The 23993-nt window shown below is 45.3% G+C and overlaps 1 protein-coding gene across 1 annotated transcript in view; it reads right to left on the bottom strand.

The window, feature by feature from the left end:
* Positions 1-23993, bottom strand: part of FAM178B (family with sequence similarity 178 member B) — a 91841-nt gene that overhangs the window by 56830 nt on the left and 11018 nt on the right. The window contains exons 7-8 of the mRNA XM_047069179.1: positions 17762-17867; positions 13919-14003 (exon numbers count right to left, since the gene is read on the bottom strand). Coding sequence (XP_046925135.1) covers positions 13919-14003; positions 17762-17867 — 191 coding nt within the window. The remainder of the gene's footprint in view (positions 1-13918; positions 14004-17761; positions 17868-23993) is intronic.

Here is a 23993-nt window from a genome sequence, read left to right as displayed (position 1 = left end):
CACCCATTATGCATCCCCATGTTCCCACGATATGTCAAATTTCCCAGCAAGGCGTCAGCCTACAGCTCTAATCAAAGAATGCTTTTGTTGCTCTCCAAAACTTTTTTCATGGTGCATGTCTATCATTAAAGTTTTTTAAATTTATACCTCCAACAAACATACGTTTATAAGCTCTACAAATGTACCATTATGCTAATATGCCATATACATGATATATTAAAAAGAGAAGTTAAAAAACATGAGCTACGGGGCACCCGGCTAGCTCAGTCAGTAAAGCATGTGACACTTGATCTTGGGGTTGTGACTTTGAGTCCCATGTTGGGGGTAGAGATTACTTAAAAATAAACTCTTTAAAAAAAAGGGTTGAGTTCGAGCCCCACGTCAGGCTCTGGGCTGATGGCTCAGAGCCTGGAGCCTGCTTCCGATTCTGTGTCTCCCTCTCTCTCTGCCCCTCCCCCGTTCATGCTCTGTCTCTCTCTGTCCCAAAAATAAATAAACGTTGAAAAAAAAAATTAAAAAAAAAAAGGGGTTGAGCTACTTAAAATTTTTTTCTAAATAATTTGTAATGTTTTTTAATTTTTTAATTTTTGAGAGACAAAGTGCAAGTGGGGGAGGGGCAGAGAGAGAATGTGTGTGTGTCGGGGGGGGGGGGGGGGGACACAGAATCTGAAGCAGGCTCCAGGTTCCAAGCTATCAGCACAGAGCCCGACCTGGGGTTTGAACTCACAAACTGTGAGATCATGACCTGAGCTTAAGTTGGACGCTTAACTGACTGAGCCACCCAGGTGCCCCAAGTTTGAGCTACTTTTGACACACCAGTAAAAAAAAAAAAATGAACTACCATGATTTAAATTTCCACCTTAAAAAACTGGAGGAAAATAGAACAGATCAAACCCCAAACAAGCAGAATTTGAAAGGAAATAAAGGTAAGCAGAAATCAATGAAACAGAAAACAGAAACTCTAAGGAAAATCAATGAAACCAAAAGCTGTTTCTTTGAGATCAATAAAGGTGATAAACCTGTAACCCAAATGATTGGGAAGAAGAAAGAAACAAATTACCAATATCAGAATGAGAAAGAGGCCATCATCACTGATCCAACAGACTTGAAAAGGATAATAGGAGAATATTATGAACACATTTATGCCATTAATTTGACAACTTAGGTGAAACAGATGCAAAACAACAGAGCTCACTCAAGAAGAAACAGGTAATGTAAATAGCCACATATCTACTTTTAATAATTGGATTTGTAATTAAAAATCTTCCCATAAAGAAAACTCAAGGTCCAGATGGTTCCACTGGCTAATTTTACCAAACATTTAAGGAAGAAATAATACCAGTTCTATACAAACTTTTCCAGAATACTGAAGAAGAGCAAATACCTCTTAACACGTTCTATGAAGTCAGTATTACTCTGACACCAAAACCAGAAAGAAACCTACAGACTAATATCTTTAGCGAACATAAATGTTAAGAGTTCTCAACAAAACTTTACCAGATTGAATCCAATAAAATATACAAAATTAATACATCATAACCAAATAGGATTATTCCAGAATGCAAGGATGCAAAAATAAACATTCAAAAATCAGTCAATGTAATTCACCATGTTAAGGGACTGAAGAAGAGAGGCACCTGGGTGGCTCAGTCGGTTAAACATCTGACTTCAGCTCAGGGCACAATCTCCTGGTTCATGAGTTGGAGCCTCACATCAGGCTCTGTGCTAACAGCTCAGAGCCTGGAGCCTGCTTCAGATTCTGTGTCTTCCTCTCTCTCTCTCTGCCCCTCTCCCGCTCACACTCTGTCTCTCTGTCTCTCTCTCAAAAATAAACATTTTAAAAAATTTTTTAAAATTCTCAGCAAAGTAGGGGTTTATCAAGTCTGTAGGATAAAGATCAATATGCAAAAATCGATTATAGAGTAGTACAAAATGAACAATTTGAAAATGAAATTAAGAAAACAATTCATTTTGGGGTGCCTGGGTGGCTCAGTCGGTTAAGCGTCGTACTTTGGTTCAGGTCATAATCTCACAGTTTGTGAGTTCGAGCCCTGCATCAGGCTCTGTGCTGACAGCTCACAGCCTGGAGCCTGCTTCAGATTCTGTGTCTCCCTCTCTTTCTCTGCCCCTCCCCTGTTCGCACTCTGTCTCTGTCAAGAAAATAAACATTAAAAAAAAAAAGGAAAGAAAACAATTCATTTTATAATAGTATCAAAAATAATAAAATACTCAGGAATAAATTCAGCAAAAGAATTGCAAAACTTGTACATCAAAATGTAGAAAGAAACTAGGGCACCTGGGTGGCTCAGTGGGTTAAGGGTCCAACTTTGGCTCAGGTCATGATCTCACAGGTCATGAGTTCAAACCCCACGCCTGGCTCTGTGCTGACAGCTCAGAGCCTGAAGCCTGCTTCGGATTCTGTGTCTCCCTCTCTCTCTGCCCCTCCTCTGCTCGTGCCCTGTTTCTCTCTGTCAAAAATCAATAAACATTAAAAAAAAAAAAAAAAGAAACTGAAGATCTAAATAAATGGAGAGACATCCCATGTGCATGGATTGGAGGGCTTAATATTCTTAAGTATGTCAATCTGCCCCATATTGATCTATAGATTCAGTGCAATCCCAATAAAGACTCAGGCAGAGGGGCGCCTGGGTGGCGCAGTCGGTTAAGCGTCCGACTTCAGCCAGGTCACGATCTCGCGGTCCGGGAGTTCGAGCCCCGCGTCGGGCTCTGGGCTGATGGCTCAGAGCCTGGAGCCTGTTTCGGATTCTGTGTCTCCCTCTCTCTCTGCCCCTCCTCCGTTCATGCTCTGTCTCTCTCTGTCCCAAAAATAAATAAAAAACGTTGAAAAAAAATTAAAAAAAAAAAAGACTCAGGCAGAATTTTTTTTTTTTTGGTAGAAAATGACAAGCTCATTCTAAAATTTATATGAAAATGCAAAGGACCTAGAAGAGCCAAAAAAGTTTCAGAAAGAATATGAAGTTGAAGGATTTAAACTATCTGATTTCAACACTTATAAAGCTACGGTATAAAGACAGTGGGGATAAAATTAGACCTATAAATCAATGAAACAAACTAGAGTTCAGAAATAGACCCACACATATATGATCGATTGGTTTCTGAATAAACATACCAAGTTAATTCAATTCAGTAAGAATAATCTTTTCAACAAATGTGTTGAAAATGTATTGGTAATATTGTATAGCCATATGTTGAGAAATTAAGCTTAACCTTACACCAGTGAAATGGACCACTGACCCAAAAATGTAAGGCTAATTATAAAGTATTAAACTTATTTTAATTATAAAAAGTGTAAATTATAAAACTTAATTATGAAATTTGTAGAAGAAAACAAGAAAAGATCTCAGCGACCCAGGTTTCACAAATATTTCTTACTTTTTTTAAAAGTTTTTTTTATGGTTATTTTTATTTTTGAGAGAGACAGAGCATGAACAGGGGAGGGACAGAGAGAGAGGGGGACACAGAATCCAAAGCGGGCTCCAGGCTCTGAGCTGTCAGCACAGAGCCCTATGCGGGGCTTGAACTCACAAACCATGAGATCATGACCTGAGCCAAAGTCAGATGCTTAACCTAACACTCAACTGACTGAGCCACCCAGGTGCCCCTCACAAATATTTCTGAAATACAACACTAAAAACACCAACGATAAAATATCAATAAATTGTACGTCATTAAAACATAAAAACATTTGTTCTTCAAAACATACGGTCATACAAATGAAAAGGAAAGCCACAGACTAGGGGAGAATATTTGCAAAAAATGTACTGACCAAGAACTGTAATTAGAATATATACAGGGGACACCTGGGTGGCTCAGTCAGTTGGGTGTCCAACTTTTGATTTCTGCTCATGTCATGATCTCACAGGTTCATGGGTTTGAGTCCCATGTTGGACTAGCTCTGCACTGTCAGTGCAGAGCGTGCTTGGGATCCTCTCTCTCCCTCTCTCTGCCCCTCCCCTCTGCTTCTTCTCTCTCAAAATAAACTAAAAAAAAAAAAAAAAAAAAAAAAAAAAGAATATATACAGAACTCTTACAATTCAATAGGAAGACAACCCAATAAGAAAGTAGACCAAAAAACTAAATAGACATTTAACTAAAGAAGACACACAGATGGCAAATAAGCTGATGCAAAGATCACCAGTCCTTAGGGAAATGAAAATTAAAAGCACAATGAGCTACCACTACATACCTATTAAAAAGACTGATTAGAGGCCCCTGGGTGACTCAGTCGGTTGAGCACCTGACTTCAGCTCAGGTCACGATCTCACGGTTCATGGGTTTGAGTCCTGTGTCAGACTCTGCTATTAGCACAGAGCCTGTTTTGGATCCTCTGTACCCCCCCCCCTCTGCTCCTCCCCCACTCATCTCTCTCCCTCCCTCTCTCTCTCAAAAATAAACATTAAAAAGAAAAAAAAAAGGGACTGACTATACCTAAGTGGTGGAAGGATGTGGAGCAACTGGAACTCTCCTACACTGCTGGCAGGGAAATGGCAGGGTCACTTTAGAAAACAGTTTGGCAATTCATTATTATTTTTTTCTTTTGAGAGAGAGAGAGACAGAGACAGAGAGAGACAGAGCAAGTGGAAGAGGGGCAGAGAGAGGGACAGAGAGAGAATCCCAACTAGACTCCATGCTGTCAGCACAGAGCCCGATGTGGGGCTCGAACCCAGGAAGCTGTGAGATCATGACCTGAACTGAAACCAAGAGTCAGACAGACACTTAACCAAATGAGCCACCCAGGCTCCCCAGTATGGCAATATCTTAAAAACTTAAACATACAGGGATGTCTGGCTGGCTCAGTTGTAAGAGGAGGAGACTCTTGATCTTGAGGTTGTGAGTTCAAGCTCCACATTGGGTATAGACATTACTAAAGAAAAAATAAACTTAAAAAAAAAAGCACTTTAAACATACATTTATCATATGACCCAGCCTATCCACTCATAGATATTTACCCCAAGGGAAAGAAAGCAGATGTCCATATAAAGACCTGCATAAGAACGTTTACAGCAGATTTTAATAGCCCCCCAAACTGAAAGAAAAAAAACCCAAATGTCCATCAGTAGGGATAGGATATCCATACAATGAAATACCACTCAGCTATGAAAAGGAATAAACTATGGATACATACAACAACAAAGATGGATTTCAAATTATCCTGTGTGAAAGAAGCCAGACCCCCCCCCCAAAAAAAAGTACCCATTGCATGATTCCATATATTTAAATAAAATTCTAGAGAATGCAAACTGATCTGTAGTGACAGAAAGTAGATCAGTGGTTTCCTACAGACAAAAGGGAAAGGAGAGATAAATTTATTACATAGATGCACAAGGAAACTTTGAGGGCATTGGACATCATTATCTTGCTAATGATGACAGTTTTATGGGTATATACATATGTCAAGTGAATAGATTGCATACTTTAAATATGTACAGGTTAATGTGTGTCAATTACATACCTCAATAAAACTTAAGAAAAAGAAAGATGGGTTAAAATGTAAATATAGGTGTTAATGTTTTCTTTTACACCTGGTGGCTCATCCCACCTCAAAGGTCCCCCACGCTGGAGACCCCTGGTCTAGAAAATCCTGTCTGACTTGCATTGTGTAGACTGTGGCCTCTCCTGACATCCAGGGGAGAGAGCTGGGAAAATCCTAGAAGATTAACTCTCTACTGGAGGTAACTTAAGATGAATACCAAAGTGTCAGGAGAAATACGATGTAAGTAAATCTATAAATACAAAACATGTGTTATGTGGATTGTGCATTAATTTTGCTCATAGAAATAATCACATGAAACTCTTAATAATAACTACTTGGGGAGAGGAAGTGGCCATTGGGAGTGGGTGGGCAAGGAAGCTTTCACTTTTAATTTTGCACCTTTCTCTAGTATTTGAATTTTCTTTTTTTCCTGGTATTCGAATTTTCTGTACTTAATATACATAGAATACTTTAAGATAATAACAACAGGGTTTACCTAGCTAACAAGGTTATTTGTCTCGGTTTTGTTTTGTTTTATTCTTTTTACAAGAAGCAATCTTATAAATATTATCTGAGAAGGAGCAAGAAAGGAAGGTAGAGAAGGAGAAAGGAGATAGAATACAAGCAAACAATGACAGAAAAGAAAGTGACCCGCAAAACAGAGGCCTGTCCAAGGGAGTGCCAAAGCCCCAATGACTATAATACTGGAGCCCTGGGGACAGAAAGAAAAAGCATGGTGACCACGTGAGGAAGAACAAAGTGTCCAAAGACACAAAGAAAATGAAACTAATTTTTTCTGAGAACTAAGTTTCTCGCCCACTTAAAAAATATCCAAAGAATGTACTGGCGAGGGTCATTTTATTTTGTTATGTTCTCCCCCTCCTACACAAATATTATAGAAGCTGGTAAGGAATGGAATGGGTAGGTAAGAATGAAGAACACTGTTGGTAGACGAAAGGACAGAACCTACGCGTGTTTTACTCCTTCTCTAGAGTGTTTCGATCTCATTGATAGGGCTCCTTTTCTCCAGGCACTACTGCCTACTCGGTGTGCTGGCACAGTTACTGGCCAGTCCTACGTTGGCACAGCCAAAGCACGTTTGCTAAAGAAACATGAGGTCATTTCTTTCAAGCAATTAATTGCACAAGAACATGTTTGCTTTCAAAACCAAATTCTGCCATTAAAAAAACAATTAGAGCTAATAAACGAGTTCAGCAAGGTTGCAGGATACAAGGTCTGTATACAAAAATCTGCTGTCTTTCTACACACCAGTAAGGAACAACCTGAAAAGAAAACGAAGGAAAAAATTCCATTTATAATAGCATCAAAAATAATAAAATACTTAGGAATAAATTTAACAAAAGTATAAGACACACTGATGAAAGAAATTAAAGAAGATCTAAATAAATGGGAAGATATTCCATATTTGTGGATTGGAAGACTCAATATTATTAAAATGGCAGTAGGGGCGCCTGGGTGGCGCAGTCGGTTAAGCGTCCGACTTCAGCCAGGTCACGATCTCGCGGTCTGTGAGTTCGAGCCCCGCGTCAGGCTCTGGGCTGATGGCTCAGAGCCTGGAGCCTGTTTCCGATTCTGTGTCTCCCTCTCTCTCTGCCCCTCCCCCGTTCATGCTCTGTCTCTCTCTGTCCCAAAAATAAATAAACGTTGAAAAAAAAAAATTAAAAAAAAAATAAAATGGCAGTAATACTCAAAGTTATCTACTGATTCAACACAATCACTATCAAAACCCCAGCTGTCATTTTTACAGAGGTTCACAAGCCATCCTAAAATTAATATGGAAATACAAGAGACCCAAAATAGCCAAAATAATTTTGAAAAGAGCAAAGCTAGAAGACTCACACTTCCCAATTTCAATACTGCAAGCTGTAGCAATCAAGAATTTGGGGTATTGGCATAAGGATATATAACTCATGGAATAAAACTGAGAATCCAGAAATAAACTCTTGTATCTATGGTCAATTGATTTTCAACAAGGGTGCCAACTGAATGGAGAAAGAACAGTCTTTTCAACAAATGCTGCTTTTCAACAATTGGATACCCACATGCAGAAGAATGAAGCTAAACCCCTATCTCACACCATATTAAAAAAAACAACTCAGAATAAATCAAAGAGTTAAATGCAAGAGCCAAAAGAATAAATCTTTCAGAAGGAAACAAAGGGAAAAATATTCATGACCTTGGACTAGGAAGTGGTGTCTTATTTGACACCAAAAGCATAGCAAACAATAGGAAAATGTTAGATAAATTAGACTTCATCAAAATTTAAAACTTGTGCATCAAAGGCCACTATCAAGAAAGTGAAAACAAAAACCACAGAATGGGAAAAAATATCTGCAAATCACATACCTGGTGAGGGTCTAGTATCTAGAATATATACATTTTTTTTTAACGTTTATTCATTTTTGAGAGACAGAGCGCAAGCAGAAGGAAGGGTACCAAGAGAGAGGGAGACACAGAATCTGAAGCAGGCTCCAGGCTTTGAGCTGTCAGCACAGCGCCTGACACGGGGCTCGAACCCACAAACCCTGAGATCAAGACCTGAGCCGAAGTCGGATGCTCAAACGACTCCCCAGGCCTCCCCAGGGGAGTTCCCTGACTCCCCTAGGCCACCCAGGCTCCCCAGGTATCTAGAGTATATAAAGAACTCCTGCAACTCAACAAAAAAAGACCAACAACCCAATCAAAACATGGGCTAAGCTTGAACAGATGTTTCCCCAAAGAAGACATACAAATAGCCAATGAATATATGAACAGATGCTGAAAATCCTTAGTCATTAGAGAAATGCAAATCCAAACCACAAGATACCACTTAACACCCACTAGTTTTGGCTATTAAAAGATGGACAGTAACAAATGTTGGCAAGGGTGTGAAGAAACTGGAACCCTCCTACATTGTTGGTGGGAATGCAAAATGATGCAGCCACTTGAGAAAATAGTTTGGCAATCCTTCAAAAAGTTAAACATATAGTCAACATATGACCCAGCAATTCCACTCTTAAGTGTACACCCAAGAGAACTGAAAACACATGTCCCCATAAACATATGCGTGCAAATGTTTATTGTAGCATTATTCACAATAGTAAAAAAGTAGAAACAAAGCAAGTGTCCACCAACAGATGAATGGATAAAATACGGTACATCCATACAATGGAATATTATTCAGCCATAAAAAAGAATAAAGTACTAATATATGCTACAACATGCATGAACCTTGCAAATATTATGCTAAATGAAAGAAACCAGATACAAAAGGTCACACATTATATCATTACATTTATATGAAATGTCCAGAATAAGCAAGTTCATGGAGACAGAATGTAGATTAAGGGCTGCCAGGGGCTGGGAGGAGTGAGGGGGTGGGAAGTGACCACTGATGGGTATGAGGTTTTTTTCCGGGGTGATGAAAATGTTCTGGAATTAGTGGTGATGGTTGAGCAACTCTATGAATCATATTGAATCATACACTTTAGAAGAGTGAATTACATGGTATGTGAATTACATCTAAACAACACAAATTCTGTCCCAGTCTTGATAAATATTAACAACACTTCACTGTGCCTGCAACAGCCCCCACCATCCTCTGAGATCTGGCTTCAAACATCCAGTCTTATCTCCTAATCTACCCCTTTAAGGGAGCCCTACTCTCCCTTCCTCCTCGTCTTTGTTCCCAGTGCTCCCTCCTTCCCTTGCATCTCTCCACACCCAAATCCGACCCGCAGGGCTGCAAGTCAGTGGTGCTATATAGCATCTACAGTGGAATATAGTCTGCAGATGGGTTCACAGTGGGGGTTTGGGGGGTTTTGTCTTTTAACTGAATTCATTACCGAGAGATTTCACATACGTATTCTGACTTCAGCAGGTTATACTGGCTGCTGACCCAACAGCCATGCTCCCCGTCATCCCTGGTATTGTTTGGGTGTCTGCTCAAGGAAAGTGGGTCCACCCCAGCAGATGAGTCATGTCAACCTGCTTATCTTTACAGGGACTGGCCTGGGGTGGCTATTGGGTCGGTCAGGGCTCTGAGCTACAGGCAACAGAAAAAAAGCTCTGGGTGTTTAAATAGAAAGCAGTTTGCTACGTGTTAGAAGCCAATTGACGGTAAAGTTAATGAAGCTTAAGCTCTGAGGTCCTCACTGGCATGGCCCCCTGTGAATGTTCTAGGTTAGGGAAGGAAGACAGGCTACAACCAATGGCCATTTCTACATGAACATTTCTAGATCTAAAGAGATCTAGAAGAAAGGGATCTAAACCTCCCAAGGTCCAGTATTTGGTATGACTTCTCTACTCACTCTAAATAAATGTCCTCTTTCATACTTATTTTTCCATGTTGATGAATTAGATAATCTAGATGTTATAATTACAGACAAGGATTTAAAGCAACTGTTATAGCTATGCTCAGAGTGGTAAATGATAATATGCTCATATTGAATGAACATGTAAGAAATCCCAGTAGAGAAATACAAACTATAAAAAAATAATACAGAACTAAATGGAAATTCCAAACTAAAAATTCAAATATTAGAAAGGAGGCTGGAAAAGTGAGTCTCCAGGATTGTACCCTGGAGGGGGAGGGAGGATCAGGAGGCTAAAAATTCTTCAAACATAGCCATGCTGTTCAAATGGTGTCAGACAGTCAGAAAACATGGCAAATGTCCTCTAAAGGCTGTGACCCAGTTCTGTCTAATGAAACAAAATGGAAAGTGTCCTGGTAAAACGAGAGAAAAATAAGAGAAAGGATGACCTCCTCCACTCTTCTTTCTGCCTTGAACTGCTGTATCATGAGAACATGATGATGCTTGGAGCTATGGCAGCCATTTTGCAACCTTGAGGAGATGTAGTGAGAAGGGTAACACAGAAGCTAAAGCTGGAGCCCTGATACTGCAGATCTGCTAAGCATACCATGGAACCCCTCACATCTGGATTTATTGTCATGTTAGACAATAAACTTTTCTTAATTGGGTATTTGCCACTTACAGTCAAAGTTAAACTGACTAAAACACAGCTTCTCTTGAAAATGGAGAGATCTGGGGGCATTTAGGTGGCTTCGTCAGTTAAGTGTCAACTCTGGATTTCGGCTCAGGTCATGATCTCATGGTTCACGAGATTGGATAGTGTTGGGCTGTCAGGCAGGGCTCTGAGCTGACAGCATGGAGCCTGCTTGGGATTCTCTCTCTCCTCTCTCTCTCTGCCCCTCCCCCTGTGCTTGCACATACACACTCTCTCTCTCAAAATAAATAAACTTAAAAAAAAAAAGGAGAGATGTGTGAATACCAGACCTACTAGCCTCTTAGACAGGGCAGGAACTCTCTAGTCACTCACTCACTTGGTCCCCACAGACAAGTGAGTTTGCCATCCCTGCCTTATATATCTTTTGAGAGATGATTCAACTGCCTTCTTTCTTACAAAGCACTTCCTGTTTCCAGCCTCCCTGCACCCCAACCCCACCTAGCTAGAAGTAATCTTCCTCTCCTTGGAATTCCCACAGTTTTGTGGTTGTGTCTATCTCCTGTTTTAATTGTGCATTTCATCTCCTCCCACTTGGCTGTCAGCCTTCTGAGGGCAGGAACCACACATTATTCACCCCTGTATCTTCCTCTGCCATCTAGCGAAGTACTGAACAGAGGAGACACTCAATGTATGTCTTCTAAATAAATGCATAAACACCCCTTGCAGTGAAAAATGTCAGTGTTCTGAAATATCCTAGTCTTCGAGCTCACCAAGGAGCTTTTACCAGGTGATGTGTGCTGCTTCTCAATGTAGGAAAGCAATATCCACCATACTCCAAAACTCCAGTGACCCCCGGACCTGAACCCTGCTCAGCCCTCAGCCCCAGTCATCCAGGGCACACCTGTAACAGTCCACTCTGAGGCCTGGGCCGGCCTCAGCTCTCCCTTTACTCAGGACAGTAAGACCTTCCCCAGGGTTGTCTGTGAAAAACAGCCAGTCACCACAAACTCCAGCAAGGGATGGAAATTTACACACATGCAAATCTCCCCATTTTACTAAAGAGAAAGGCCAGGCAACCTGAAAACACATACTTCGATCACAGTTCCAAATTGGAGGGAAGGCAGCTCGCAGGTTCTGCCCTAGAGGGCTGTGTCCTACAGAGGACAAGGACACTCAGAGCACCTCAAGTTGCTAACAACTCCTGAGGAGCACGACTTCCTTTTATACCCATTCTGGATCTAATTTAACCTTACACATGCTTCTTGAACTGGTGGTTGATTTTTAGTTCCAGCTTTTGGTAGATTCTCTGCTGACACCTATATTTTATTTTATTTTTTATTTTATTTTATTTTATTTTATTTTATTTTATTTTATTTTATTTTATTTTATTTATTTTTTATTTTATTTTATTTTATTTATTTTATTTCATTTATTTTATTTTATTTTATTTATTTTATTTTATTTACTTATTTATTTATAGTTATGGTAAAAGTCACGTAACATAAAAATTTCCCCTTAGCCATTTTGAAGTGCACAGTTCAGCAGTGTTAAGTACCCTCACACTGTTGTGCAACCATCACCACTGTCCATTTCCTGAACTTTTTCATCCTCCCAAACTGAAACTCTGTCCCCATTACACACTAACTTTCCACTGCCCCTTCTCCTGGGTCCTGGCAACCACCATTCCATGCTCTGTCTCTACGAACTTGATGCCTGTAGGTACTCCACATACGTGGCCCATACAGTGCTTGTCCTTTTGTGCCTGGCTTATTCACTCAGCATAATGTCCTCACAGTTCACCCATGTTGTAGCCTGTGTCAAAGATTTCCCTCCTTTTGAATGCTGAATAGCATTCCATTGCATGTATATACCACATTTTATCCACTCATCTGTCATTGACACCTGGGTTACTTCCACCTTCTGGCTATTTGTGAATAATGCTACTACGAACCTGGGTGTACAAATACCCGTTTAAGTCCCTGCTTTCAATTCTTTTGTGGACCTGGACTTTGACCTTCCCCAAATCAGTCAAGATCCCAACCTTGGCATGGAATTCTCTAGGCCAGTCTCTATCCCAATGGGAAAGAAAGAGAAGCTCAGGCTGGGCTCTCAAGTGATACCATGAGAAACTCTCTGGAGCCAGAGGTGAACTGGCTGGGAACTTCAGAGCAGGATCCTGTCCCCTCCTGATGGGGATGATAAGACAAGTGAATCAGGGACGATGGAACAAGAAGCAAAAAAGAGTGGGATGTCCCCTCTGCCTCTGCGGGAGGAAACACATACCACTGCATGGAGGAGAGGAGCAAGACAAGGAAGGCCTCTGTTCCCCAAAAGGGCAGGCATGCCGCAGAGGAGGCCCCAGAGGTTCAAAAAAGGGCAGCTCGGGCTGCAGGGGCAGAGGTTATGAAAAGGGTGGGGATGCCCAGACTGGTGCTATTCAGAAGACCTCAGTTACAAGGGTCCCAGCGTGGGGATGGGGAATGGGGGAGGAGAGGAGGGGATGCGGGAGTCTGGAATGCTCTCATTTGACAGATGGGCCCCAGCTCAGTCAACTCCTTAAGTACAAGAGGCACAAAAGCAGAAATCCAAAGGGCCAGTGGGGCAGGGGCTTAATGCTGCATGGTGGGTCTATAACTTTGGTCTTTAGGGTTAGGTGCTTTCAAATTTTAGTGGGAGGGTGGGCAGATTACAGCTGTGGGCAAAAGCAGGCTCCGGACACCTGTGAATCCCTCTCCCTGTCTGCCGTAAGCACCTTTCAACTGGCTACATGATAGCTTTTGGTGCCCAAGTGTCTAGGTTCAGGTACCAAATGATGACAGCGTGGGAAGGGTATAGCCACTAAAGGGAAAACTGATTGCTCTGTGGAACTCTGAACATCTTCAGGTATAGAGATGACCTAAATCACCTTTTCAATGTCAGGACGAAGGTACAGACTTAGGGCTCTCATTTTTGCCTGGATCAAACTTAGGGGCTCTGCTGATACCCAAGGAGCCAAGGGGGACTACTGGTGGAGGCACAGCTTCAAGGCCCTCCCCCTTGGTGACTCCAACACAAGGAGCTTCCCTGATTAGATGCAGATGTTCCTGAAACCCTCCCAAGCAAACTGGGGCCCGCAGGAAGAACTCAGAGGCAAGCTGTCCCTTTAAGTCCAGAAAACTCATGTTCCAGATTGTTCTGGGATCCCAAGAGTCTGTGAGGTCAGCCTGGACTTGGCCACAGTGACATATGGGTCTGAAGCCAGATCAAGGTGCCAAGGAGCCTGTTGGCTCAGCTTTTTACTAATGCTGGAGCCAGAGCCAAAGATGGCCCGATGTCTCCATGTCCCAGTGATGCAATGTCCCCACCAGCACCTCTCCTGCATGCCATGCTCCAGGGCTGCGGAGAGCTGTGTATTATATAGGCTCTCGAGCTTGTGTACTCAGGGCAAAAGTCTCCACTCTGCTCCCTAGTACTGACCAGACTGATGGAAGAGCCCATTCACACTGAGATCCCACAGGAGGCCAAAGGCTCCTGAAGAAGTTTCTGGAGGCCATGTCAGCAGCTAGAAGGAGAAAAAAAGCAGGTTAGCTGGGTCATTCCTATAATAATAGTAATAAACCTTTATTATTCCATACCAAATAAATTCCATTTAACCCTCACAAGTCCACGTGGCAGAACGATATTGCCATTTTTGACATTTTACAGATGAGAAAAATCAAGCTCAGAGGGGTCAAGCAACTTCCCCAGGGTCACACAGCTAGTAAGTAGCAAAGCCAGAATTCAATCCCAGGCCAATGTGACTTGAAATCTCCTACTCTGTCCACCTCTCTGTATGAGAGTATCGGTCCTTCTGGCCCTTACTCCCTGTGGTCACGGCCATGCCCCCTCCAGGGCAGGGGCCAGTGTAGAGGAGAGAGAGAGTTCAAAAGCACTCAGTACACTCAGCTGGACAATGACAAGACGGCTACTCTCCATGATCCTCGTGTCATTTCCGGGTCACTGCCTTAACTTACAGTCATCTTGGACCACTGGCTCTGGGAGGGACTTGGTACGGAATACAGATCCTCGAATAACCGAGTGGGGAGTGCAGGTCACCCATCTGACTCGAACTCACTGGGATCCTTACTTGAACGCTCCTTGAGTCTGAGGATCATAATCTGGGGATATTGAATCTGGAGAGAACATGACATGGAGAAAAACAGGGAGACAGCACCTTCCCCACCAGGGCCATCCTGCTCAGGGCCACCCTGGCCACAGATGGGGCCAGGCCTTAGGGGTGGGGCAGTGCCTTGGCGGCCCTGTTCCTGCCCATGGTCGGCCCTGCTGCATATTATACCATCCTTCTGAGAGTGCAGAGAAGAGCCTGCTGTGGTGGACGTGCTGGGCACGTTCCCTCTTCAGGCCTAAAGCTCTCATCCCCAGGGGCTGGGGGCTGGGGTTGTTGCTTGCTGAGAGTCCTGAGCTGAGTTCCTCTCTGGGCATTGAACTTGCAGGGTGGGAATGCCTCAAAGTCATACCCCCTCTCCAAGTGTAGCCTTAGTCTGATAACTGGCCAATACCAGTCCAGAGGCCTGGACCTCTTGCCTCAACTGGGACAACTTTAAAGGGTCACCCCACTTTCAAAGCCCCCCGAAGAACTGACTGTGGGCTCTGAAATTTTCTCTGCCTGGCTGCTCTCCCTCAGAGGTGTGGCTCTTGGGAAGGATCCCCAGAGAAGCTCAGGGGAACCCCGTCTCAGAGTCGTCTTCCCAGGGATCTGAGCTACACTACCAGAACTCTGCCTCCCTCTTCCTCTCATAGCTTCTTGTAACTTTGTCATAGTTATCATTTCCCAACAAGAATATGCATTCATTGAGAGCATATGCCACCTGCCTGACCAGCTTAGTAATTCATGAACACTAAGGCCAAAGCCCATTCACCCATCTCCACTGCACACTCCACTGGGAGGAGAGAGGGTGGCAAGCGGCAGGACCTAGTCTCCATGGGAACTCAGTATGTCCTTCCCAAAGAAAACAGTTCAATGAGCAAGGTTGGAGAAATCTGCCTAGCTCACCCATCCCCTAGGTCTCAGATCAACCCCAGGTATACACAAGGGCCCCAGCAGCCCTGTGACCCTACTCACCTAGCTGCTTTTGATTGGACTTGGGGGGTGGGGGGGGAGGTGTCACTTAACCCTTATTGGGCCAATAAGACTCTCCTTCCTGGGAATTGACTTGGCCATGGAGCCTGGGGAATAGAGAGAACCTAAGGCCTGTCCTAGGATCCTAAGCCTTCCCCATCCTGATTCTAGCTTTTCTTGAGGCCCCACCCCTGGATCCCATGAACCACCCCTGCACCTTAGGAGAATCCCACTAGCAGCTCCAGGGAGCCCCCATGGATTTCTGCCTTCTTGCAACCATACTCCCCACTAACAATGTGAAGTTTTGAAGTACGCTGAGCACCAACCATAGCCACATTCTGAGAATTTACTTGGGACACCATTTCCAAGATCCTTCTATCCCTATACTCTGTAGCAGGTACTCGACCCATGCCTGGGAATGAATGAATATATAAATGCTACTTGTTACTAGAAGAAAATACGTTCCAAGTGGAAAGAAAACCAAAACCTCCAAAGTGAAATATCAGAGTCCATCATGATAAGGCCCATAGTGTGGCCACATGAGTGGCCACATGGTCACTGTGCTTGGCAGACGTCAGCTGCCCTGCTCCTCCTTCCCTCTCCGGAGACAAAGATGTTGGGCAGAGTCTCCCCCAGAAGGCTCCCAGGGCCAAGTGCACCCCTTTCATTTATCTGGCTTAAAGCCGTTGGGAGAAGAAGAGCTTTTGTTTCTCCTCCTGAAGATGGAGAACAAGAACCTCTGAGCTAACATCATCCCTTCCGGATGACGTCCAGGCCTTGGGCAGAGTTGTGCTGTGACCATAAGGACAAGGCAGGTCACAGGAATTCCTCATTTAATCTTCACATGGGACAGTTGGTCCCAGTTTACAGAGTAAGAAACTGAGGCATAGAGCTGACACTAAATAACCGGCCCAAGGTCACAGGGGAGTAGTGGCAGAGTTGGAACTCACAGCTAGTGCCTGTCTGGCCTCAGGGCTAGGTCCTCTGTTTTATGGCCCCCTGCTGAGGTGACCAGGTGGGAGAAGAGATAGGGCAGGGCTCGCCCACTGCTCGCAGGCTGACTGATAGGGAAGGCACCCCATGCCGTGTCAGGGTCACACAAGGACCCTCTGTGGGCGACGTCTCAGATGGGTTCTTTGTGTCTCCCAATGCCTGATTGTGCATTCTGTCATATACTGTGCAAGGAGCAAAGAGAAACTGCACTGACAGGAGGCAGAGAATAATGGCCGCACTGTTCCCTGTTATTGGCCCTCCAGTCCCCACTGGGCCTGGGGGAGGGGCAAGGGCATCAGCCACACACTGGGGCCCCAGGAGCTGAGGGTGTCTTTTTCCTCTGGGGCAGGGAGGGAGGTGGAAAGGATCCCAGAGGGAAGAGGAAAGAGCAGGAGGGCCTTTTCTGGAAGGCAGCCAGTCTGCCCAGGCAGAGGAGTTCCTAGAACAATCCACCCAGCATGGTGGCTCTAATTTACAGCTGGGGTCCAGGCCCCAACTGGCAGGAACAGGACCAGCTGGAACTTGTGACCTGCCCATCCCCAGGCAGGGATGGTCCTGGGTGGGTGCCAAGGCCGGCACCCTCATGCCTTGCATTCAGATGACAGCAGCTGGTTCCAGGGCTATCCCTGCTGGGTTCTGTCTTTCTCAGGGCAAAGGTTTCAAGCCCAGGGCAGAACGCATGTACCCCCAAGGCAAAATGTTCCAGTAGCAAGAAGGGAAGAAAGGAGAAGACAGAGCAGCTGCTCTAGACTTCTCCAGAAACCCTAAACTCCACAGAGAGAGCCAAATGTTCAAACACTGGGGCACACCTAGCTGTAAATTCATGATGGCCCTCACACCTCCACAGGCACTGCAAGGCTACTTGTGGGACCAGGGCCAGGACCTGTGACTTGGGAATACAGAGGAGCCTGGACACAATGGAAGCACCTGCAGGGTAGCAAGTAGTCAGGGAGAGGCCTTCTGGTGGCTCAGGCAACACCCAGTGAGGCCCACACTCTAGGGGGAATGGAGTGAGACCATGAGCTGGTCCCTGAACTCTGTGATGACTGTCATCATAGCTCTCCTCCCTCTTTTTGGCAGACTGGGACAGACCAAGCAGCACCCAAGGCCAGAAGAGGGAAGTGCCCACCCCCCCCCCCCATGCAGCCCTGACTGGGCTGTTCGGCCAGCATGCTCCCGCCACCTAGTGGCAGGTCTGTGCTCCTCACCTGGAAGAGCCACTGGAGCAGGGGCACAGGGCAATCGGGGGTGTGTAGGTAGAGGTTGCTCAGGAGGCCACTGCGCAGGAAGGAGAGCTGCTGGGCCAGTGGGCAGCTGCGGAGACAGAAGAGTGAAGTCAGGGGAGGCCTCCACGCAGCCGGCCTGGCAGCCTCCCTCAACATGCCTGTCTCACGAAAGCTGCGGGGGATTTCCATATTTCAGCTTTACCAGATGCCAGAATCACATCAGTAACTGCTATGGACAAAAACGCTTGGAGCCCTTGATGCCAGGAGCTGTCAGAAGGAAAAACAACCCACACCATCACCAGAATCATTTGCTCTCCATGAACTCTCAGTGTTTTAAACATATGAATGGATGGTACATTTTGTCCTTTCCATTTGATGGAGGGGAAAACTGAGGTATTTACCAAGGTTGCAAAGAGGCTCTGTGTCGAGATGAGGAGTCACCTCTTAGCCAAGGGCCTGGGCTGCAATGGGCAGACAGAATTACCCTCGGGGCCCACGTGGGACCAGCGTCTGAGATCCAGTTACACAGAGCGTTTCTGACCTGTCTTGTGTTTTTCCGAAACAAAGGACACCTGAGAAGATGGGAAAATAACAGAAAGAGGCCCAAGATGGAGACATTCTGGGAAGGAAATAACAAACAAGGGTGTCACAGAAGATTCTCCAGGAACTATGTGAGTGAGGAGCAGAGTCAAGGTGGGAGGGGGGGCGGGGATGGCACTCAGGCATACGGGACCCTGTGGGGCTACAGGAAGCTCTCAAAAATCAAACTGCCAGCATGGAGAGGAGCCTAGCTTTGAATACTCTGTGGCCCTGGTAGACCATCCAGACAAACAGGATCCCAGGTCCCTATAAAACGAGTTGAACTATTTCACGTGGCCGTAGAGCCTCTGGTGGATGGTGCTTTCAGAGTCATTTCGGAGGGGCTGGCTGGGTTTCACCACCCTTCCTGGGTACCCCCAGGGAGGCTGGGTTTGGGGTAGGGTTCTCTGACCCTCTGCATTTTGTGAATGCTCCTTTGCTCTCTTGTTCTAGATGATGTCTCAAAGGCGATGAATATGGATTCCAGGAAATGAAAAAGTAACTTCATGTCTGTTCTCCTTTTTAATGGCGAGATCCATGCAAAGAACATTTCAGATAACTCTATTTCAGTCAATTTCAGATGACTCTAGATAGAAATTTCATCGGTAAGCCCAACCTTCTTCTCCTTTTTAAAAAGGACATATTTTAATCTGCCAGGAACAGAATGCTCCAAAAGAAAGATTCTTGTCTGAGCCAAGTTGCTGTCTCTTTGAGTATGTCCAGGCAATTTACAAATTGTATATATTTTTTTCCAAAATATTTAAGTTCAGGGGAGAAAGTGGCTTTGTTCCTATGTCTGTGAAGCTGACCACTCTAAAATAGACCTTTATTTGTACATACAAACACGTGTGCACCCCAGGGCTGCTGGCACACTCTGCTCTAATTCACGTGCTCGGTCACACAGACACTTTCATGGGCTGACCCCGCAATGCACGCATGGTTCAAGCACAGCACCCTGAACACAGACAATAACCAAGTGAACAATGCCTGGAAGACCTCACAGATTGACACGTCCTGGCCAGGAGCCATGTGGCAAGGAGGCTGGTACTCCGGAACTCTAAGGAGACTCTGGCTCTGGCATTCTGCTCAGGGGGCACCCCACCAGTTTCTCCGTAGGGGAATTGATTGTACAAGCCTCTGTTGGCTCAGATCATCACATTTCCAACTGCTGCTCTGAGGGAGAGATACCCTCTGGTTACAATGTCTCCTTTTTCGGCTCTGCCAGCCTCCCAGCAGCCCAGTATCTGCCAGAGAAAAGATCTGGCTGCCTTTGAGTTCGCTGTTGCCCAGTTAGGTTTAGCCTATAAGACAAGGAGCAAGAGATAGGCAGAAAGGGCATGATCCAGCTGTGCCTTGAAAGGAATGGCTTTCAAGGAATTCTGTGCTTAGAGCTATGTGAGAGGCAAGGAATCTCCTGTGTAAGCTGGATCACAAGCCTAGTGTGTGCATGCTCGGTGAGGGCAGTACTGCTTCACCTCGGTGAAACCATAAGCCCTCTCCCTTCAATGGCAGGGATAAGGCTGATTGTGCAGACACTGCCCCCGGATCTGTGATCTGCGGCAGGAGGGGGAGCCTGGAGGAAAAGGGTGGGGAAACTAGGTATATGTGCCCAAAGCTCATGCAGGTTACAGAATCAATTTTAAATTTGTGAAAATACCCACTTCATGTCCGCAAGCCAAGAACACTGACCCTGGGTCCAACTGGGTGCCTTTGCCTGCTACAAAGCCAATCCTAAATTGGAAGTTATCCTGAGACTGTCAGAGGACCTGGGAGTGAGAAGGGGAGGGACAGAGCCTCCTGGGCAGCACATGCCAAGCAGGCCTGGCTGGGCGAGAAGCCCCAGCTGTCAAGTCTGAGGATCCCTGTGACAGGTTCCCACCTGGGATAAGAAGTAGCCACAGCCAGAATACTGTCCAGCCACCTGTGGCAAGGCACAGGAACAGAAGGAAGTAAGGGGGGGGGTGGGGAGGAGTTTGGTGGTGGTGGAAATTGAGGGGAGGGGATTAGCCGAAAAGGGGAATCACACAAAACAAAGGACCAGCTTGGGTCAGCACGCTGGGCTCCTGGGCAGAGTTGTGACCTTCTACTTGGACTGTGTGTTCCCGATAACGCCTGAGTACACATTCCTCTACCCTCTATATCTTCATCCATTTTTTTGGGCAGCAGTCCCAGAGGGCAAAGGATCTAAATGCGCTGGGAATCCCAAGTGATGGCAGAGGGATAAGTACCAAGTGTAGTTATTTACACAGCATCAGTTTCTGTGTCTTTGCCAAGTTCCTCAAATGCAAGTTTAAGTCAAATGCCTCAGGAGAACAGAAAGGAATAATGGTCAGAGCCTTCATCCTTGCTCTTCCTCTTTTTCCTTCTTTCCTTTGTTTAAAGATGAGTGAGCACCCTCCAAAGGCAGAAGTCCAGGGATCCCAGCAACCACCCAGCCGGCTGCTTCCGCTGGCTCTTTACTTTTGGGGGCAGCCGAAGCCAGTGAGGCAGCTCAGCCCCATCCATACTCCGTAACTGCTGGATTTATTTCACCCAGGCTACAACCCTGGCATGCCAGTGAGACAGGGAAACCAAAGGGACCCCATGAGGAAGAAAGGTGTTTTTCTCCTTTGCTTCTTATCCTGTTTCTATCCTTGCTAGGACCTACACCCCCACCTCACTTTACACAGGCCTTGTAATGCAAATAGCTTACGGCCTCCCCTTATGGGACCAGGAGTTAATGATTCTCTAGAACAAATAACACCTAAGGAAGGACCAGGTGAGAACTGAGGAAGCTATCATATGCGTATTTCAGACCTCCGGAGCTAGACATCTGGAAACCAAGGCCCTTTGGCTCCAAGGAATAACACCTGGGCCCTCATCTTTGTTCTAACTGGTTCCTGGATGTTTGAGAGGACACATACATCAGACCACTGTCCTCAGTAAAAACCCCAGACCCCGAACAAAGACGAGACTCCCGCTCTTTTCCTTTTCCAGTCTTCCAGATGCTCCGACACTTTCTCTCTCTCTCTCTCTCTTCAATAAACTCTACTTTCACCTTCTGCTGGCTCATGTTTGATTTCCACCCTGCGTGAAGCCAAGGACCATCTTGGCTGGTTCTGCGACCCACCCCTTCCTCCACCCCCCCAGGTCCTTGGACCAAGCTTGCTGGCATCACCAGGAAGTGGAAGAGGTCCTGGCAAAACGAGAGGCCTCAGGGAGATCCACTGCACAAGCCCATTTACATCTACTGGGCTCAGACCCGGCCTCCTCCTCCTGCCTGCAGAAGTGTTCACGGAAGAAGGGCTCCTTGAGTATGCACTGTGAACACCTCACAGGAACAGTGGCAGACACACTCTGAGGACACTTCTGACACTCCTGCGCACTCTGTGTGGGCCCAGGTAAGGCCACGAACAATTCAGCAGGCAATCTCCACCCTTCCCATGGAGTTTGCCCTGGCCTCTGAGCTGCATGTGGGCATAGGTCCCAATGCTTCTCCCCTTGGGGGGTGATCAGATTTCTTTTTGAACTGCTGTCAAGGGAGGGAAAGGTTCACCCCTGGTACCAACTTCTGCCATAAAGGCATGTGACTTTGGTTCCAAGGAACTGACCTCCGAGGTCATACATCCAGCTGGGTGATGACGAGAGAGAATCGTCCAGGCCAGCTCCAATCCTGGGGCTGTGGGCTCCAGGAGATGGGCTCTTGTGCATAAACCTGTGTAGATGCAGCCCGGGAGAAAGGCCTGGAGCCCACACACTGAGGCTGCCCGCACTTGCCTGGCAATCTGTGCCAAGATTCCCCACTTCATACAGTGGGGAGGAAGATGATGTCCCTCTCCACAGAAGGGTAAGGAGACGTGCATCTATTTCAAGAAGGGGCTTTTAAGAGTCGCATTCACTTTTTGCCCTAAAACCTCTCCTGTTAAAAACAAAACATGTTCATTTAGAAAGTTCATAAAATGCAGAAGAATATAAGGAAAATAAAAGTTACCTGTAATCTCACAAAGTGCTAGCTTTTTGTATGGCAAAAAATCGAACCATATTGTCTCTTGAGAGATCAAGTAACCTTTTATTCTTCCTCCGTTTTTGTGTTTCCGGCTGAGCACAGTGGGGGTAATTATTGAACCACTATTTCCCTCTCTTGTGTCTGGGCTTGAAGTCCTTGGCACAAGTAGGAAATAAAAGATGGCCCCAAGGCTAAATGGTGACCTTCAGGAAGTGGCCCTTACCCACTGCGTAGCAGGGGCCACCTGACCTGACCATGTGTAAGGCGGAGGGCATTCCTCCAGAAAGGCCCTCGGCTCCAGTGGCTGGCAAAGCCATCTCAACTGAGCTTCATTAGCATACTTGGGGGAGGAGGGTCTGAATTCCTCACTCCAGGGAGGCTGGCCGGCCACCTGGCCCCATTTGGCAGGGCTGCCGGGCTCCCGTGTCACTGCTGCATGGGCCATCTCGTCTGTCAAAACACTTCCTGCTGGCAGTCCAGTCTGGGACAGGAAACATGCTGTCCACACAGACCACAGCCGGCTGAGGCAGCTCTGTGAGACGCCTTCCTCTCTCCTCCCCTCTCTCCTGTTCTTTCCCCGCCATTCTCCCATTCTCCGCCCCTCCCCTTTCTCCTGTGCCACTACTCTTCTTCTTTTCCCACAACCCCTTGTTGTTTCTTGTTTTCCCTTTTCATCATCCCCTTTATTAGACACCTTTTCATCACGGCAATGTCAACCTTTACCAATATGCAGACAGACGCTCAGGCCCAGTCACCTCATGGCACATCCGGGGCCACATTTCACACAGTTATTTGTGTATAAAGATGTTTTCTACCACACTGCTTACAGAAAGGTTGGAAGTAACATATATGTTGAGAAAAATGAGGAAAACGGTTAAATATGTTGGGGCATCAATGCCATACAATATTATTTCACCATTCACGTTATGACTAATTGAGACATTTGGCCTTGTTTGAATACCATATAATACACATTTTGAAGACAACTGAGGAAATCTGAACACTGACTAATATTAACGGTATGAAGAATATGTATTTTTTAGGTGTAATAATGGCATTTAAGTTATATCTAAAGGTAGTCCTAAAAAAAAAAAAAAGGTAGAGTCTTATCTTTTGACACAAACTGAAATACTTACAGATTAAAGTATATGTGCCTGGAATTTGCTTAAAAATAACCCTGAGGAGATGGCGCACCTGGCTGGCTCGGTTGTTAAACATGCAACTCTTGATTCGCGTCACAATCCCTGAGTCTTAGGACGAAACCCTGCATTGGGCTCTACGTTGAACATGGAGCCTGCCTGGGATTCTCTCTCTCCCTCTCCCTCTCCTCCTCCCCTGTTCACTCATGCTTTCATGCTCTCTCTCTCTAAAAAAATCCTGAGGGGACAACGTTAGTGGGCACTGGTTGAGATGGAACAAGATTGGCTTTGAGTTGACTGTTGGAAGTTGAGTGATGAGTATATGGAGAATTATTATACTGTTCTCTCTACATAAAGTATGTAAAGCTTGAAACTTCCCGAGATAGAAAGTTTTAAAGGAAAGACATCAAAATACTGTTACCTTTATATTATGAAATTAGATGGGTTTAGAATTAATGAAATAGACATAGGAGCCCTAAATAGCTGGAAAAGACAACAAAACTCCTACTTT

The sequence above is a fragment of the Lynx rufus genome, unplaced genomic scaffold (assembly GCF_022079265.1).
Source record: "Lynx rufus isolate CCGP_SWC_20201006 ecotype Redwood Valley unplaced genomic scaffold, mLynRuf1.p SCAF_8, whole genome shotgun sequence".
Lineage (NCBI taxonomy): Eukaryota > Metazoa > Chordata > Mammalia > Carnivora > Felidae > Lynx > Lynx rufus.
Note: the sequence above shows the minus strand (reverse complement) of the source record. Positions and strands in the feature narration are given on the sequence as shown.